The sequence below is a fragment of the Mesoplodon bidens genome, assembly GCF_964165515.1.
Source record: "Mesoplodon bidens genome assembly, chromosome: 1".
NCBI classification, from domain to species: domain Eukaryota; kingdom Metazoa; phylum Chordata; class Mammalia; order Artiodactyla; family Ziphiidae; genus Mesoplodon; species Mesoplodon bidens.
In genome coordinates this window covers 7,994,676-8,012,664 of record NC_138176.1, presented here as the reverse complement: position 1 = coordinate 8,012,664, position 17,989 = coordinate 7,994,676, and the positions used below count along the sequence as shown (strand labels likewise).

The window sequence follows — 17,989 nt, the reverse complement described above, 5'->3', positions numbered from 1 at the left end:
TGTCTTCAAGTTCATAAATCTTTTTTCTGCATTGTCTAATCTGGATTTAATCTCATCCAGTGTTGTTTTCTCTTTTTTTCAGTCCAGACATTGTAGTTTTCACCTCTAGAAGCTTGATTTGGATCTTTTACCTTCCATGTGTCTCTACTCAACTTTGGGAACATGTGGAATACAGTTACAGTAGCTGATTTCATGCCCTTGTCTGCTAATTCTCACATCTGTGTCAGTTCCAGGTCTGTTTTGGTTGATTTTCCTCCTCACTGTGTGTGATATTTGTCATCTTTGCATGTCTGATTATTTGTTTAATTGGATGCCAGGCATTGTGAATTTTACCTTTTGTGAGTGCTAGATATTTTTATACGCCAATAAATATTTTTGTGCTTTGTTCTGGGATGCAGTTAAATCACTTGGAAACAATTTGATCCTCCCAGATCTTGCTTTGAAGGTTTGGGAGGCGGCACTAGAGCCGGGTTTAGTCTAGGGCTAATTATTCCTCACTGCTGAGGCAAGATGCTTCTGAGAATGCTACTCAGTGCCCTGTGAATTATGAGATTTTCCAGTCTGGCTGGTGGGAACAGACACTAAACCCAGCCCTCTGTGAGGTCCCGGCACTGTTTTAATGTTTGGTGTGATTCTTTCCCTGGCCTCGGGTGGTTTCCTCACCTGCCTGTGCTCATTAGCAGTCTTCCCCACACTGCCTCGTTGGGAGGGACCCTCTGTAGATCTGCACAGTTCTCCGGGTAGCCCTCTCTTCTCGGACGCCCTGCCTTAGTCTCCCAGCTCTCAGCTCCGTGTCCTCAGTTCAGGGAGTCTGGGCTCTACCTAGTTCTTCCTCTCTGTGCTCACAGTCTGGAAGCTCTGAAGGCAGTGAGCTGCGGCATTTGTAGGATCCATGTCATTTGTTTCCTGTGTCTCAGGAATCCTCCTTCATTGCCTGATGTCCAGTGTCTTGAAAACTGTTATTGCATTTGGTTTGTCTGGTTCTCTAGTTGTTTCAGGTGGGAGGGGCTGGATTTTGAAATGATATCCAGGCTGTGAGCATTTCGTGTGTGTGTGTGTGTGTGTGTGTGTGTGTGTGTGTGTGTGTGTTAGAGTGTGTATTTTTGTTTGCTCTTTTTTCTTTTTTTTTTTTTTTTGCGGTACGCGGGCCTCTCACCGTTGTGGCCTCTCCTGTTGCGGAGCACAGGCTCTGGACGCACAGGCCCAGCAGCCATGGCTCACGGGCCCAGCCGCTCTGCGGCACGTGGGATCTTCCCGGACCGGGGCACGAACCCGTGTCCCCTGCATCGGCAGGCGGACTCTCAACCACTGCGCCACCAGGGAAGCCCTCTTTTTTCTTTTTGTTTTTTTTTGTTGTTGTTGTTGCTTTTTATAGGTAGTAAATTCAGCATGGAAAGCAAAACCTAAACTTGGGCTACAAAGATTTGCCAGAAATTTACTTAGTTTTCACAGAACCAACAGTTGGCAAAATAACCTGGTTACAGAGTATTTAGCTGAAGGTAGAAGTCGGCCTGTGCTCGACTGGAGGTGAGATAGTGTCAGCCTCCCCGTGTGTCCTCGTGGCACTATATCACTTTCATACCCGCTGATTGATTTTAAATTGCCCAAATATGCACCATTCAGAGCCGCAGCCCATGATGGGCAGTGGGAGATATATTCAAGTACATTGACTTTGAATCAATATGATGACGGTACCACCTCGTTTACTTTGTATGGTGGTGGTTTTAAGCATCAAGTCAAGAGGTTCATTATGTCAAAAAAGATGATGTAGCACAGGAAGAAAACTGTCTTGACATCACTTCTGAGTGCCTTTCACTCACTGCACGACAGGCCATCATGATCGGGGACGACATCGTGGGTGACGTCAGCGGTGCCCAGCGGTGTGGGATGAGAGCGCTGCAGGTGCGGACCGGGAAGTTCAGGTGAGTGCCCCGCGCCAGCCTGCCCGCCATCTGCCTGCCTACCTCGTGGATTCCTGGGGTGACCAGGTTTTTGTTTGTTTTCTTCTCCGAAATAAAGGGGGTTACATTTTCCCAAATGGAAGAGCAGTATGTGGGCATTCGATGACTTTTTTGTAACTGTCCCCTAAGGACGGACCTGGATGCCTTTTTGTAGCAGAGAGTGGTGGATAAAAAGGGTCTGAGTTTCAAAACTGAGATTTGAATAGGGTGTAATGCGGAGACAACAAATGGAAGGTTCTGGCCAGCTGTTGAGCCTGCTTCCCACAGAGAGCCGGCTTGAACTTGGGCCGCACTCCTCTCCTCAACGTGGCTGGTGCTTCACTGTGCTCGGAGGGGACCGCTCCTGGGCGCCCAGCTCCTCTGGTCACCTTCTCCCTCCTTTTCCTCCACCATATCCATCTCTCACCTAGAGATGACAGGTCCGTGTTCAGGGACAAGTCAAGGACACTGTGGAGTTGAACCTCTGTCTCCAGAGTGTTTTCTTTGCTGGGTCAGAAGTCAGCCTAGCCTCGGGCAGGTTGCTGACGGGCACCTTTCGGGGGCATGTGGATGTGCCTTGCGGTATCTGGGCCTGGCTTGCTTAGCCTTTGAGAGTATCTCAGACATCACAGTGTTGTCTTGGCTTATTCTAGATGGTTTTGATTGTCGCCATTCAGAGAAAGTACCATTTTGTGTGTGCTGGAGAGACTTAGTTAAAACATGGTTACCCTGGGGTATTTGGATGTCGGGGGAGGGATGGATTACATCAGTCCTGGGTGGTCTGCTTAGACGGGGTCAGAGGAATAGATTAGAGGGCCTGACCCTCACTCTGAGGCCCGTTCCTTTGTGAGAGACACATGCGGCCTTTGGGTTTGGGTCACGTAGGTAGACACAAGGTGAGTGAGGAAGTCTCAGTACCCCTAAGGTCCAGGGCCAGAAAGTCCCTTCCATCCACCTCTTGGACCTCCCAGGATGCCAGAGGCCACCTTGAAGCCCCCAGCACACCTGAAATATGGACCTCCTTTTTTCCCCAGGTCCTCAAACGAGGGTTTCCTGGGTTTCCTCGGCTCTCTCCGGCCTAAGGGAGTGAGGGAGACCCCACTCGAAACCTCATCAGCATTCTCTCCCAGAGGCCAGCCTGGAAACCCGAGGTCCCCAGTGCCCGCTTCCCCCGAAGCTGCTGAGCAGTGGGACTTGGCGCCCTTTGGTTGATGCTCTGCTGCGCGGTGCCGCCCGGCCCCGGGTGCGCCCCATCAGTAGCCAGCCTAGCTCAGTGAGCACCTTTGACCCATGAGCACAAGAGCAGCACCTCCTTTCTGAGAGCACGGTGGTGAGGCTCAGGAGGTGAAGAGTGAGAGCCGTGTAGTTTTGTGCGCTGGGCTGCTGCTTCTGGTTTCTTAGGGAGAAAAACATGTCTGTCTCGATTAAATGTAGCCACAGCTGGGGTCTTTCTGACCCAGCCTAAGCCATGCCCCTATAAACTGAGAAGGTACTGCCCCTGCCCCAGGCCCCAAGCGTGCCACTAGGTCGCTGGGTCACTGAGGAAGGTCGGCACACACAGTCGGGAAGCCCTCGAACGGGCAGCTGGGCGTGCAGGCGGCTGTGTCCTACCTTACACCACCGGGGTTGGCACTTTTCTGAGTCCCCCATCACCCCGTCTCCCAGAGAGACAAACCCCATCAACAGTTGGCCAGATCATTCCAGACTGCCTTCTCTGTGTAGATAATGTAAGGATAATACTTTGGTTTTTTCTCTTGATAAAAACGGTATTATGTTATTTCACAACCTGCCCTTTTCTTGAACACTGTTTTGTGGCATCTCCCCATGACCGTACTTCATCATTTTAAATTGCTGAGGAAATTCAGTAGGTAAGTGCTGTTTAGCACGCGGTGCACAGGGAGCCCTCAGCAACGGGGAGGTGGTGCCGGTGCTGTTGGTGACGGCTGTTGCTTCCCGGTACAGCCCCACCTGGCTCTGCGTGGAGAGGGTGGGGCTTAGCATCTCTTTTCTTGGAGGTATTTATGATTTCAGACCTTTTGATTTGTTTGTTGTGAGGTTGTAAATCTGCCCTTTTTAGCAGGCAGGGTGGAGGGAGAAGAGCCTCAGTGCAGGTTAGGTGGTGATGGAGCCACTGGAGGGGGAGGCCGCCTGGCGGGACAGGAGGCTGGGCTCCGTGCCGACAAAGCAGGCAGAGGACCCCCTGGCCGATCTCTAGAGCCTCACTGTCTAATGCGGAAGCCATGAGCCGCAGATGGCTGGGGAGCACTTGAAATGTGGCTGTTCCAAATTGAGACGTGTTAAAAGTGCACATACACAACAGTTCAGACTTAGTGGGAGAAAAAGAATGTGACAAACTCATTCATAATATCTTACACTGATTGCATGTTGCAATCCTGATGCCTTATGTTAATTTCACCTGCTTATTCTTATTTTTGTTAATGTGGCCACTAGAAAGTCCTAGCTTGCCTCCACGGCTCGCATCCATTGGCACTTCGTGCATTTCTGGTGGACAGCGGGGCCCCTGCACCGCCCCCTTCTCCCTGCAGATGGCAGTCTCGGTGCACGAGATCTCCATGGCACCTCGCACGGTGCTCTCTGTAGACGTAGCGGGCTTGGGGCCAGTGAGCAGCCTTGGCACTTTGGCACCCTGGTGACTGGGCCAGCGTCACCCGGCAGCACCCAGCTCCTCCCCCCTGGGGCTGCCCTGCCTGCCCCTGTAGCTCTCCACCCCTCTGGCCACCTCTGTGAGCCGGCGGCACTAGGTTTGAAGGTCCCTCTGGCCCATGTCTGCACCAGACATGAGCCGGGCAGGGGCAGGGTCTGCGTCCCTACTGTGCTGGGTCTCCCTCTGAGTGGCCCTGAGTGGCCTCACAGGAGCCAAGGGCCACTGGATGGGTCAGCAGGGCATCAGCCCTGTGCACTGTGTCCCCTGTTGGTGGCCTTGGTCCAGCCTTGACTGAATTGGGGGAGTGAGGCGGGTGGAGGATGGCCTTGTCACCGGGCACAGGTGGCAGAGGGCCGTGCGGTGAGGGAGCTTGGCGCTCATACCTGGCCACGTGGCTTCTCCACTAGCTTGAGGCCAAGGGCCGGATGGGGGTGCTGAGCCAGGGGAAACCCGCGTGTCCTGCCCGTCCTGGCGCTGGAAAGGGAGGGAGGCTGGAGGGGGCCGTGTAGGGCCTCCGGACAGCCCCGCTGCAGGTGCCCCTCAGGCCAGCGTCTTCTAGTTGTGCGCACACACACACACACGTGAGGTTGTCTGAGGCCACAGCATTGCTGGGGGTGTGGGATTTGGACTTTCCCATGGCTGTGAGACCTCCCTGTGACCTTCCATGTCCTCATACCCCTCGATTCTTTCTTTCTTTTTTCCTTTAATTTTATTTATTTATTTATTTTTGTCTGTGTTGGGTCTTCTTTGCTGCGCACGGGCTTTCTCTAGTTGTGGCGAGCGGGGGGCTACTCTTGGTTATGGTGCGCAGGCTTCTCATTGCGGTAGCTTCTCTCGTTGCAGAGCACGGGCTCTAGGCGCGCGGGCTTCAGTAGTTGTGGCTGGGCTCTAGAGCGCAGACTCAGTAGTTGTGGCGCACGGGCTTAGTTGCTCCGCGACATGTGGGATCTTCCCGGACCAGCGCTCGAACCCGTGTCCCCTGCATTGGCAGGCAGATTCTTAACCACTGTGCCACCAGGGAAGCCTGCTTCTTTCTACTTTTATCAGAAAATGGCCCAAAGAGAAAAGTGTGAAGTCTCAGAGTGGGGAGAGGTCACAGCAACCCCTGAGCTTTGGAAGGAGGGCTTCACAGGGCCTGCCCCACCAGGACCAGCCCCACCAGGACCAGCGGGAGGCTCAGGCCCCTTGCAGGAAGGAGGCTGGATCCCTTCCAGCAACCCCAGTGTTTGGAGCCAGAGAGGCTCCCAAGGCAGACAGCTTGCAAACACACCCCCGCCCAGCCGGGCAGCCAGGGCCGCCGAGCTGTAGACAGAGCCATCCAAGGCTTTCTTTTCATACCTGCTCTCCTTGAACGTCCAGCCCAGCCAGGGTGTGGCCCTCACCTGGCCGCCAGGTAAAGGCCTTTCGGGCGTTTTCCCCACACGCCCCTTCCTGGCATGTCTGACGCACCGGGCCTGCTGGCAGAACCTTCCAGCCTGAGGCCAGGAGGCTGCTGTTCCTCCAGTCTCCTCAAGAGGCCATCCCGACTCCACAGGGCCCTGTGACCATCGCTGGCACATCCTCATGGTCGCAGTGAGTCCCGGAGACCCAGAGGGTGCTGGCTCCACTGCTGCCAGGGGCCTTTCCCGTTGAGACGGCTAAAGCCTTGCCCAAGGCCACCTAGCGAGGTTAGGCAGAGGCTGGGTTGGAGCCTGGCTGCTCTTACCCCAGGTGGGTGCTTCTGCCACCGTGTTCCTACTGGGAACATCCAGCCCTTGGGGGTCAGCCTCTGAGGAGCTGCAGGAGTCACGGTCCCAGGCTCACTTCAGGGCACAGGCAGGGCTCGGTGTCTGAATAATGGGGGGCTCGTCTGGGAGGACTGCTGTCCCCACCCCCAGGCACCATAGCCCCCCTCCTTCTCTCCTAAGGACAGGCCTCATCTTCCATGGGGGCTGGGGCCAGGCCCTGTGTACCCCCATTCTGGCAAATTCAGGTGAGGGACGTCCTTCTCAGGAGCCAGATGCCCTGCGTGTCCCCAGTGGAGGAGGGAGCGGTCGGGACATTTCACCATCCCTTCATACCTGCTTGTGTCCCCACCTGACCCTCCTCCTGGAGACATGCCAGAAGCGGAGCCAGGACACTCCGAACGCTTCCCCCGTCACCCTGTCCTCCGTTCCACACTGCAAAGCACAGCTGGCGCCTGGTTCTCAAGCACGGTGGCAGGCGTCAGTCACTGCCCCAGGCCCACGCTGGTCGCGCTGTGTACATAATCCAGCTCCGTGGAGCCTGCTTTGGGTATTCTCTTATTTGTTATTTACTCACGGGTGGGAGATGTTTTATGAGTCCAGAACGTTCTTGACAAGCAGTTTGCTGTCTTGGACTCACGAGGGAGAGTTTCCTGGGCCTGGATTCCAGGTGTCCCTGGGCTGGGACTGGTGCTGCACCCGCACCGAAGCTCAGCTGGGGCTGGGGTGCCCGTGGTCGCTGTCCACCTGGCAGCGGGGCTGGCGGATCTGAGGTTCCAGGCACTCTGCACAAGGCTGAAGGATGCAGGGTACAGAGAATTTGATGGTGGAACCAGACGCTGGAGTGGAACTACCCAGAGCCCGACAGGGCTGCACTCCTGGCACAGCTGCCGCCAAAGCGTGGCCCTTGACCCCGTCTCTCGTCACTTTGCAGCCAGTGACTTCATAGAGTTTCCTTAAGAGGAGGCTCTGGTTCCCCTTCGGAAGGAAATTGGTTTTTCTTCTAGTGCCAGGTGGTATTTGAGGGAAGTGAGTGATCCTGGGTGTTGATTTTTCAGCAGTCAGTTGTCACCGTGAGGCTATTGCAGGCTGGGTCGTGGGTGGGAGCCCTTCATCCCTGTGTCCCGCCCAGGAGCATTGCCACATGTGCACCAGGAGGGACCTCCTGCCCTCGTAGATGAACACTCCCGAGCCTCAGGCCTCTGGAAGACGCTCCCAGCTGGGGAGGAGGCTCCACGTAGCTTCAGGGAAGCAGGAGATGACCAGCTACTGCCTGGCTGCAGCCCATCCAGCTGGGGAGAACGGCTTAATGCTGGGCTTGGGGGCTCCCCCCTGAGTCCCTCGGACTCCAGTCCTGGCTGCCAGCTGGGGGAGGGCTCCGGGAACCAATCTTCGGGGAAATCGACTGTGGAACGTTGGTGGGCCAGCCGGTCAGCCCAGCAGGCAGCCTCGGTCTTGCACGGGGATAGAGGTTGTGGGAGGCACCCCTGGGCTTTGAGAGGTCCCTCAGCTCACCGGGGGTCACACAGTCAATGGGGGCACACCCGGATTTGAGCCTATATGCCTTCTTTTTTTTTTTTTTTGCTAACTGCTTTATTGAGAAATAACTCGTATGTCGTACAATTCAGTAGTTTTTCAAATATTCACAGAGCTGTGCAGCCATCACCACAGTTGGGTAGACACCACTCCATCATTCTAAACCCTTTAGCCATCCTTCCAAAATCCCCTGTATCCTAGGGCTTTGGGGGGGGCAATGCCAGCCCCCAGCGGTTCAGTCTGCCTAGTCCCTGGGCCCTGTGGGAGACTGAGGAGGGACCCCCAGGGGCCTGGGGTGGGAGGGCACCGGTGGTGGGGTCAGTGGCGGGTCAGGGTGGGAGTGGCAGGGCCAGACCCGCCCGTCTCCCCATCCCCTCCCACCCACCGCTCTCCTGGGTTGAGTCCACTTCCTCTGCCCTGGTTTGGTTTCCCTGCCCTCTGACTGGCTGCTCGCTGGGGGACAGAACTTGTAGCACTGTCTGGTACCTGACTCTCATTGTCCGTCTTGGTCCCTGACCAAGGCTGCTTCATGCCCAGGGCAACAGGGGAAAGGTTTCCAAACTGTATACAGTCCTGCTGGAGTCCTCGCGCTGCTTGGAGAAACCAGCCGGCTGAGGCGGGGGGCTCCAGGCTGAGGGGGGCGTCCCAGGTGGAGGCCAGGAGGTGGCTGCAGGGTGAGGCCACAAGGCCCGGTGGGGGGGCCCAGTTAGGACCCCGTCAGCAGCCTCCTAGCCCGAGGAACTTGCTTCCTAGGAACCTGCAGGTACCTCGGGGGGTCCTGGACGGCTCACAGGGTGGACGGGGATGGAGGAAGGCCCAGCAGGTTCTCTAGTCCCCCTGAACCCAGCTAGTACGTTCCAGGAGCCCCTCAACAAACCTCGGGAGGTGTGTGCTCTGGACCTGCCGCTCGCACTTGCTCCTCGACCGTGTGACACCCCGAGAAGGAGGCCGGGGTCACGGTCCCCGCTCGGCCACAAGCTGGCGAGGAAGACATGAGAACAGGGCAGTGCCTCCCAGAGGGTGTCTCACATGCCAGAGCCTGTGGCAGGTGCTCACATGCATCTTGCTTCGGCTCATCTAAAGCTCACAACCTCCCTGGAGGCTGCCCCTCTTCTCACTCCACTTTATACGTGTGGACATGGAAGCCCAGAGAGGTAGAGTAACTTGCCCGAGGCCACACAGCCCACCAGTGCGGGGGTCGGGATGCAAACGCAGCTCTGCCTGACCCCAGGGCCCGTGTCCTGAGCACTCTCGCACCCTGATGCCTCCAGTTAGCCCAGTCTCGCAGGAGCTCCGAGCCCGCGCTGGGTCTCAACGACCAAGAGTGGCCGCCGTGGGGCTCTCAGGACCGAGCAGGTCCCTCCTCTCCTTGTTCTCTCGCACGGCACTCTGCACTCAGCCCCGCTCGAGGAAAGGGGCCTCGTGAGGATGAGCTGTGACTTGAGCTGGTCTGGCCCCGAAGTCGGTCATGTGATCACACCCAAGGGCCTGGCTGCGGGAGGTGACAGGTGGCAGCCCCAGAAGTCACATGTTTGCTGGCTTTGTGGTTAAAGCCAGCGAACCCTGAGCCCTCCCCTCGCCTCCTGTATGGGGGTGGGGGAAGGGGTACTGGAAGGTGCTGGAAGGAACCTCATTTAACCTCAGGGGAAGCTGACCATGAAGGTGCGTCAGAGCTGTCCCGAAATAGGACGGGTTGCCTGGAGAGGGGTGAGTCCTCGTCACTGGAGATGACCCGGGGAGGCTGGCAGACCTCCGGCTGGGGAGGCCGGAGACGGCACTGCAGTGGCCAGAGGCCAGGGCTAAATAAAGCCGCACACCCATTCTGAGTCTGCTGACATTTAATGGGCACTTGTGGGCGCCAGGTCGTTTCTGAACCTCTGGTGCCAGTTCCCCATTGACAGACCCTGAAATGTCAGTGTCGCCACCTCCTACTTGCAGTTGCGGAAACTGCGGCCCAGGCAGGGCAGGGGCACTTGTACCCGGTTATTCCAGCTGGGCCTGCCGTTCAAGCCTGACTTCCCCCTCTAGGTCCTGGGCTGTTAGCATCAGAGCTGGAGCCCAGCGGTTAAAACCACAAGTATAGATGCAGGTGTATAGGTAGGTGCCTGAGTAGCAGAGATGGGAAGGAAAGACAGCTGCTTGTTACGCAGGATTTGGTTATATCTTTGCGTCATCGGGTGTCTCCTAAATATCGTAGCTGAAAGTACAGCACTCCTATCAGAACAACGGTTAGCTTTTATTTTTTTATTTTTATTTTTTTTTTTTGCGGTACGCGGGCTTCTCACTGCCGTGGCCTCTCCCGTTGCAGAGCACAGGCTCCGGACGCGCAGGCTCAGTGGCCATGGCTCACGGGCCCAGCCGCTCCGCGGCATGTGGGATCTTCCCAGACCGGGGCACGAACCCGTGTCCCCTGCATCGGCAGGCAGACTCTCAACCACTGCGCCACCAGGGAAGCCCCAACGGTTATCTTTTAAAGCACGCTTGTGCCACCCACACCCCCATAGGTTTGTGAATTTGGGGACTTCTTAAGAAGAAAGACCACCTGAAAGTACAACACTGTTCGTTAAGAGCAGAAACCAACCCAAGTACCCTGAGGCCCCCAAGTCCGCGCACGGCTCTGCCCCGACCCCCGAGGCCCAGCCGGGCTCCCCGCTCACACGCAGGACCGTGCGTCTCTGGACGCAGCTGTCCTCGTAGTGCAGTCCCACCCCTGGCCTGTGAGGGGGCGCTCCACCCCTCCTGCCTCCCTGCACGGTGCAAGGACACCCTCTGAGGTGTTTCACCCGGAAGGGATCAGGGTGAGGGCTCCGGTCCCTGCGACTGAAATCAGCGCCTTCTCTCGGCCACCACGCATACGCAGCCGTCTGTGACCTCCTCCCCACAGCGTCACCCCGACACGCTCAGGTCCCATGCCCTGGTTTACACACGCACGCACGCACGCATGCACACGCACGCACGCACTTGGACTTGAGGATGGGTGGCCGCTCGAGGGCGGGTTCCCGGCCGCCCCAGCACGGGATGGGCGTCCAGGGCCGTCGTGTCTGGACTCGCGGACGGCGGGCCCCAGGCTGGGGGCGGTGGGTGAGGGTGTGTCCGGGTAGAGGGGCCTGAGTCAGCCCTCGCTGGACAGAGGGGCTCAGAAGGCGGACTCAAGGCTCCCCTTGCTGCAGGCCCAGGCCCGCCCGGATGTGTCCAGTCCAAGCCCACCTGCCCCTCGTCATCTGGGAGGGTCCTCTGACCCGGGGAGGGAGGGGCCTGGTGAAGACCTGAGAGGGTTGGAGAGGGGGTCAGCCTCCAAGACGTGCTGTGCCCTGGGGAGGATCCCAGGGGAGCGCGCACAGGGCTTGTTTTCTCCTCCAGACTCTCCCCTCTGTGTCCGTCCTCCTGTCCATCATCTCCGCCCCTGGCTTTGCTGCCTCTTTCCAGATCCTTCAGGGTCGGCGCTCATTTTCCCTTCTTCCTCACGCCGCTTTCCGCTGGGGCCGCTAGAGGGCGCCTCGATGCCAGGGCCGGGATGCACACCCGCTCACACCTGCGCACTCACGCACACTCACACCCAGGCCCCCTGCACACACGGGAGCCAGGCCTCCCCAGCCCACCGCCCAACCCTGGGCCCTCACCCCTCCCCTGCCACCCCTCACGGAGAACACGGAGGTGCTGGGCCTGGGGGTTTCCTGCAGCTGCGGCGAGACCCTCCTGGCAGCGGGATCCCAGGCCCGAGGCAGGTGGAGTCACCCCCCACCATCCTCTCCAGGATCTTTTTCCTTTTCCAGCTCCCCTGGCACTAGCCTGAGAACTTCCAGTGTTCCTGGCCAGGGGCCTCCTAGCACCCCTGTGGGCGCCGGGGAGACGGGGCCTCCCAGCCCCTCCAGGCTCCCCTCTCATCCATCCCCACACCCCCGTCCTTGGCTGGCCTGAATCCTGCTGTCCTTAAGGTCTTCTCTGATGATGGAATTCCCAGGGTCTTCCTAGCTGGAAGGGCCTTAGGGGACCCCCGGCTCTGTATGGGCAGCTGAGAGTGGCAGAGGGCCTGTCTCAAGGTCAAGGGGATCCTGTGGCAGTCTGGGGTCTGTGTGGGTTCCCACTCCAGCGCCGTTTCTGTTGCACCCCAAACACACCTCGCCTCCGGCGGAATTATCTGGCCCTCCCTTGAGTTCCCACAGACTTCGTATTTCCAAACCCTTTTTGAGATTTCCAAAGAAGACAGATTCCATGTATCCTTCTCCCAGAGCCAGACCCGGGTCCAGGTCTCACCGGTTATTCCGCTAACTCCTCTATAGACAGGGAGATCCAGTCCCGGGGCAAGCAGCTCTGTGGTCCTGTCTCTAGACTCTGATCTGGGGCACTAAGGCCTTGCCTCGACTATCATCGTGTTGACCGTGTTGCTTTTTTTTTTTTTTTTTTTTTTTTTTTTGGTGGCCTCGCCGCATAGCACGCGGGATCCTATCCTAGCTCCCCGACCAGGGATCGAACCGACGCCCCCTGCGGTGGAAGCGCAGAGCCTTAACCACTGGACCGCCAGGGAAGTCCCACCATTTTGAAGATTTCAGGACGGTCATTTTATCTGATGCTTCCTTGTGAAATGACCCAGATTATGCATTTGGGGCCAGAATATCACAGAAGTGATGCTGTGTGCATCTCAGTGCATCATATTAGGAGGCTTGCGGTGTCAGTTTACCCCAAGTGACAATGGTGTTAACGTGGCTGCCATAGAGTGACATCAAGTTATGGGTTTTCTTCCCTTTGTAATTAATAACTGCTCGTGGGGAGATACTTTGAGTAAAAATCCCATTCGTCGTCGTACTTTCATCCACTAGTTTTAATGTCTGTTGCTGCTTCTTGAGTTAATTATTTCTATGATGGTTACCAAGTAATTCCGTCATTTGTTCTGACATTTGTTATAGATGTTCCGCTGTAGGGAAGAATGTTTTCTTCTCCCCGCTTACTCATTTATACCAGTGCAGACTCATGGATTCCTGTTTAATCCAGTGGGTTATAATCTGTTACTACCATAATCGATTTTGTTGCTCAGATGGTCCCTGGTGTGGCCAGTGGCAACCTCTTGAAGCTAGATCTGTGTACTTCTGACACCCCACCACCACCACCGCCCCAACCGATTCTCCAGCCCTTCTTTACTTTCTGGCACAAAAGATGTTTCAGTCTCATCGTCCTCTGTCTCTGCATCAGCCCTGGAGTCAGCCGTTTCTCCAAGGAGACCCCGTTCCTTTGAGTGGAAAGTGATATTGAGAATAAAAGACCAGGGTGCTAGATGTTCTCCTGCCTCTGGATGTCTCTTCTCTCAGAGCCTCTCTGTGGACAGAGGTGGGAAACATGCACGTGTGTACATGTGTAATTCACACGTCCATCCCCCTGTGTCTCTGTTCCTATCGGTACCCATAGAAAACCATGGGTTCACATCGATACCTCTGATTCTGGTCCAGCACCACAGGGTTCATCCCAGCCTTGTGCCTTTGCACGTTTGTACCTTTGTCCGCCAACGGGGAGAAGACTGCCTCCGTTATTCTCTCTCTGCTTTCCTAATTGCTCAGTCCCCCTGTGTGTGGCCAGTCTCTGGCCCTGCTGGCCTGCCATCCCTCTCACTGCCCCCTCCCATGCCAGGGCACCGGGCTGCCTTCCACAAGGGAGGAAGACCCCAGACCTTGCTGGCTGATCTGTCTCCCTCCTCTCACCCTCCCTGTTCCTTGAGTGAGAGGACTGGGTTTTTGCCAATTTCGTTGTCCCCACCACCACCCCCCGCCCCAGTGCCTCACATGTGGTGGGCACTCCGGTCTGTTAAGCCGAGTAACAACGGTCTTCCCCACTGGGAGAGGCCTTTCAGCTTCCCAGACCATTTTCACGTCTGTGGTTCTCACCCAAGGCTCCCGGGTAGGCAGGGAAAGTCTTCTGTTTTCCGGGGAAGATGCTGACTCGCCCAGGCTTGCCTCGCCTGCATGGGGGTGAGAGGGGTGGGAGCAGCCGCCCACTGTGCCCAGGGTAGAGGTGTTCCAGGGCAGTTGCCAGCATGTCTGTCAAGGTTGTCCCTTTGCCCCCATGAAAGCCTAGCTACGTGGTGTAAGAGTATCACCTGGGCTGGTGCTTCTGTGGCGATCACGTGCTCCGAAGACAGAGGGCCTCAGGCTCAAATCCTGGCTCTGCCAGCTACCAGTTGAGCCTCAGTTTTCTCATCTGTAAAATGGAGATTTGGGGGAAGTATCCTCAGCACCTTCGGTGCAGGAGGAGCTGAAGGAATACACAGGTGCAGGAGGGAGGGAGGTCTGTGAAACCACATGTGTGCAGAGCGCAGAGAGCTGAGGCTGCTGGCCTGGCCCTCCAGATGCCCGGGCATTCCTGGGGGCAGGCTTGGCCAGGCCTGCGCTCCTGGGTCGAATCACAGGGTGTCATGAACCGGGGCGTTCAGGACACCGCTTTGAACATGCACGCCCACGTCCTCAGATTTCCAACCCATTCTCCCAGCTGTGCTCCCAGCCTCCCCTTTTGTGGCGGAATGGTTGGCAGAGCTCACAAGTTTACGTACTTGGATGGGGGGAGGGAAACATGCAGGTGCAACCACGTGAGATTTTCCTTGCTGTTCACGACCTTGTGGCGGCCAGGCAGAGCGTGGCATGTCATGGGGCCGGCCACTCCGAGAGGATAGATGCTGGATTAGCAAAGTTGACCTTTCTTTACATAAGATGCAGTTGGCTTACCGCGAGGGGACAAGGGGCAGCTGCTCCCACCCCCCCACCCCCACCCCCATGCATGGAGACGCATCCCACCCTTGCCAGGCCGTCTGCTCCTGCCACCCAGAGGGCACCCAGGAGGCGCTCAGCTTCGCAGGCACCTTCGTGTGCTCAGCACTGTGCGACGGGCACTGAGTGGCCTGGAGGGTCCCCAGCCCAGCGTTGGGCACGGAGCGTGTGTCCTGGGGACTTGGGGTGCCCAAGGAGGACTCTCTGAGGTGCGGAGTGCAGGGGGAAGGGGGACGTGTCACTCTGGGGGTCGCCTGCTCAGCAGGGACAGCGTCTGCCCCAGTTGATGTCCTTTCTCGTGGGGTCACAGGACGGCAGGCTCCGAGCGACAGGATGTGGGGATGGGCAAGAGCCCGGAGGTGCTGGGTGGCCAGAGCAGAGCCCCTTGCTGCGGCAGGATTGCCCTCCAGGCCCCAGGGCGTGCTGAGCCGGAGCGGGTGCGGCAGGCTGCGTGGCCCCGAGTTTCGGGAGCGGATGCCCCTCGGGAGATGGGCATCACCGTCTTTGCCCCGGTGCTGGGAGCTCAGGTGCTGGATCTGCCTGGCTTTCTTCCTCCCCCTGTGGCGCTCTCTTTCGGTTTTTGGAGTCTCCTGTATGTGAGATTGCAGAGGGAGCCGGTGGCAGGGAGGGGGCAGCACTGGCTCGTCAGAAGCTGCAGCAGGGGAGGAGGCCTGGGCGGGGCCTGGGCGGGGGAAGGGGGAAGGGCCTGGGTTTTGGGGTCTGTGGCAGGGGATGACATCTCTGAGCCACCACCTAGCCAGCGTGTGACGCTGCATGGGCTACATCACCTCTCTGTGCTCCATTCCCATCTGTGAGAAACAGATGCTGCTGCTGCTCCTGCGGGGTGCTGTGAGATCCCACAGGAGTTACAGGTGAGATGCAGGTGAGCTGGGCAGGTACAGGTCAGGCTGTGATGAGCCCTGTTCCCTTCCTCTCTGGTTCCTGACCAGACATCTCTCGTGGTTTCTGGCAGTAGCTTGGCTCTGGCTTACACAGGGCTGGGAAGAGCTCCCTGATCTGGCGTGTAAAGTAGCAGTCAGGACTCGCACGTCGTCCCACATAAAGATGTTCACGAGATCTGGGTATTGCCTCGTGCGCCTTGGTCCTTGGAGCCTAGTGGTTAAGCACACAGGCTCTGGGATCTGCTGCCCCCGTGTGCTCAGCTGTATGGCTGTGGGCTGGTTACTAAGCCTCTCTGTGCCTCAGCCTCCTCACTGTAGATGTGTTTCCTTCCTAAGGCTGTTGGGAAAACACTAATTGTGACAGTGACAGACACAGGACCTACTTCATCAGAGATTGTTCCATGAGCTCGTTTACCCTCAAAACAATGATATGGGATGGTTAACCTATTATATCAGAGAGGTTGAGTAACTCCCCTAAGGTCACAGAGCTGAGGAGAGCCGGTCTTTGAACCCTAGGAGTCTACTCTATAGCCGGTGCTCTGAACCCTCCACTGTGTGCAGTGTTACCTATGAGTACTGTCCATTTGTTTCTGGAGCGTTCTAGGTTACTCCAGTAGATTTTTTTTTTTTTTTTTTTTTTTTGCGGTACGCGGGCCTCTCACTGTCGTGGCCTCTCCTGTTGCGGAGCACAGGCTCCGGACGCGCAGGCTCAGCGGCCATGGCTCACGGGCTCAGCCGCTCCGCGGCATGTGGGATCTTCCCGGACCGGGGCACGAACCCGTGTCCCCTGCATCGGCAGGCGGACTCTCAACTACTGGGCCACCAGGGAAGCCCAGTCCAGTAGATTTTTAAATCGTGTTGGCTTCCAGGGGTGCCTGCTGTGAAGTCCTGCTGGGCGGGGGGCCGGCACCAAATGGAGCTGCTCCCAGCTGCCAGAGGACTTCAGAGCCCAGGGCTGAGAGAACGGCTGGCTCGGGGTCTGTCCTTAGGCCGGGGCCCAAGCCCTAGTCCCGCTCTGGTCCCTCAGGGAATTAGGGGGACCAAGCGGGGCTTCCAGACCCTTCCCTGGTTCAGCCCAAGCAGCTCCCTTGTCTGTATCGGGGTTCCTTGCAAATTCCGCCGGGCTGGGGTGGAAGTTCTACTTTAAAAGCATTTAAAAGCTCGAGGAGCGTGGCTCTCCCGACTACGCCCCCGTGCCCCCCACCCCCTGGGCCCTTTTACAGGTGAGGAGGCTGAGGCTGGCTGAGTCGGGGGCTGCCACCGGCTCTGGCCCCAGGGCCCCCACCTCGCAGCCGAATGGGCTCAGGCCTGTCCCTCTGCTCGTTTCTGGGTGTTTCACCCCCAGGCCTCGTCGGTCTCATGGAGGCTGTGACTGGGGCCTGGCAGGATCCAGGCGACATGTCTGAGATGCTCCCTGTTTTGTTCTGACCAGCGTCAGCCAAGAGGGAGAAGAAGGAGTTAACCTTCTTTGGAACCTGCCGGTAAAGACGAACCATCCGTGTCTCCACCTGAAATGGTTTAAAATAAACTCTTGTCCAGCCCCAGCGAGGCCGCCCCAGACCCATCTTTCCAGGGCTGGACAGCAGCTCGTGAGCGCCTCCTCGTGTCCCAGCTCCTCTCTGCCGGCCTGAGTGAGCTCAGGGCCGGTGGTGGGACCAGCTGGTGTGTCCCAGAGCCCCCATAGCAGTCTCCCGGAGGTCTTGTGAGCCCAGGGCTGGTGAGGCCGAGGGAGGGGAGGCGAGGGCAGGGAAAGCTTCTTTGCCACCTTGGAAGTGGCTTTCTGAAGGCAGGAAGCAGGCCAGGGCCCCGTTTGACTGAAGACCACTGGGAACCTGAGTGATTTCAGAACAGATCCTGTGTGGCAGCTCCAAGCCCGGGAGAACCAGACCAGGATTGGGTTAGGACAGCGGCCCTTGATGGGTCATGTTGGAAGCTGTCAGCCCTCCTTTTGCTGCTGAGAGATGGATGGACTGAGCTGTGAGGGTCTGGGCACCTGGACTGTGGTCCTGGCTCTGCTATGGACCACCCACTGGTAGCTCAGGCCTCTTGTCCTCTGTGGTAATAAAAATAATAGCTTTTTATTTATTTTATTATTTTTTTAATTAATTAATTAATTAACTTATGGCTGCGTTGGGTCTTCGTTGCTGTGCGTGGGCTTTCTCTAGTTGTGGTGAGCAAGGGCTACTCTTTGTTGCGGCGTGCGGGCTTCTCATTGCGGTGGCTTCTCTTGTTGCGGAGCATGGGCTCTAGGCACATGGGCTTCAGTAGTTGTGGCACGTGGGCTCAGTAGCTGTGGTGCAGAGGCTTAGTTGCTCTGCAGCATGTGGAATCTCCCTGGACCAGGGATTGCTCCTACGTCCCCCTGCATTGGCAGGCGGATTCTTAACCACTGCGCCACCAGGGAAGTCCCCATCTTTTTAGAATAAACCAGCACTTACCTGGTGCAGGATGAGCACTTTTCTTCTGTGCAGCA

General features: G+C 57.3%; 1 protein-coding gene across 4 annotated transcripts in view; it reads left to right on the top strand.

The window, feature by feature from the left end:
• LHPP (phospholysine phosphohistidine inorganic pyrophosphate phosphatase) overlaps nt 1-17,989 on the top strand; it is a 141,586-nt gene that overhangs the window by 45,880 nt on the left and 77,717 nt on the right. For 3 of the 4 annotated variants that reach the window (XR_014017143.1, XM_081250147.1, XM_081250149.1), the window contains exon 6: nt 1,831-1,922. Coding sequence is in view for 3 of the 4 variants with exons in the window: in XM_081250147.1 (XP_081106273.1) it covers nt 1,831-1,922 (92 nt within the window). In the remaining variant the exon portion in view is untranslated. Of the gene's footprint in view, nt 1-1,830; nt 1,923-12,297; nt 12,801-17,989 lie in introns of those variants that run through there. The other variant, XM_081250146.1, reaches the window with a different exon arrangement.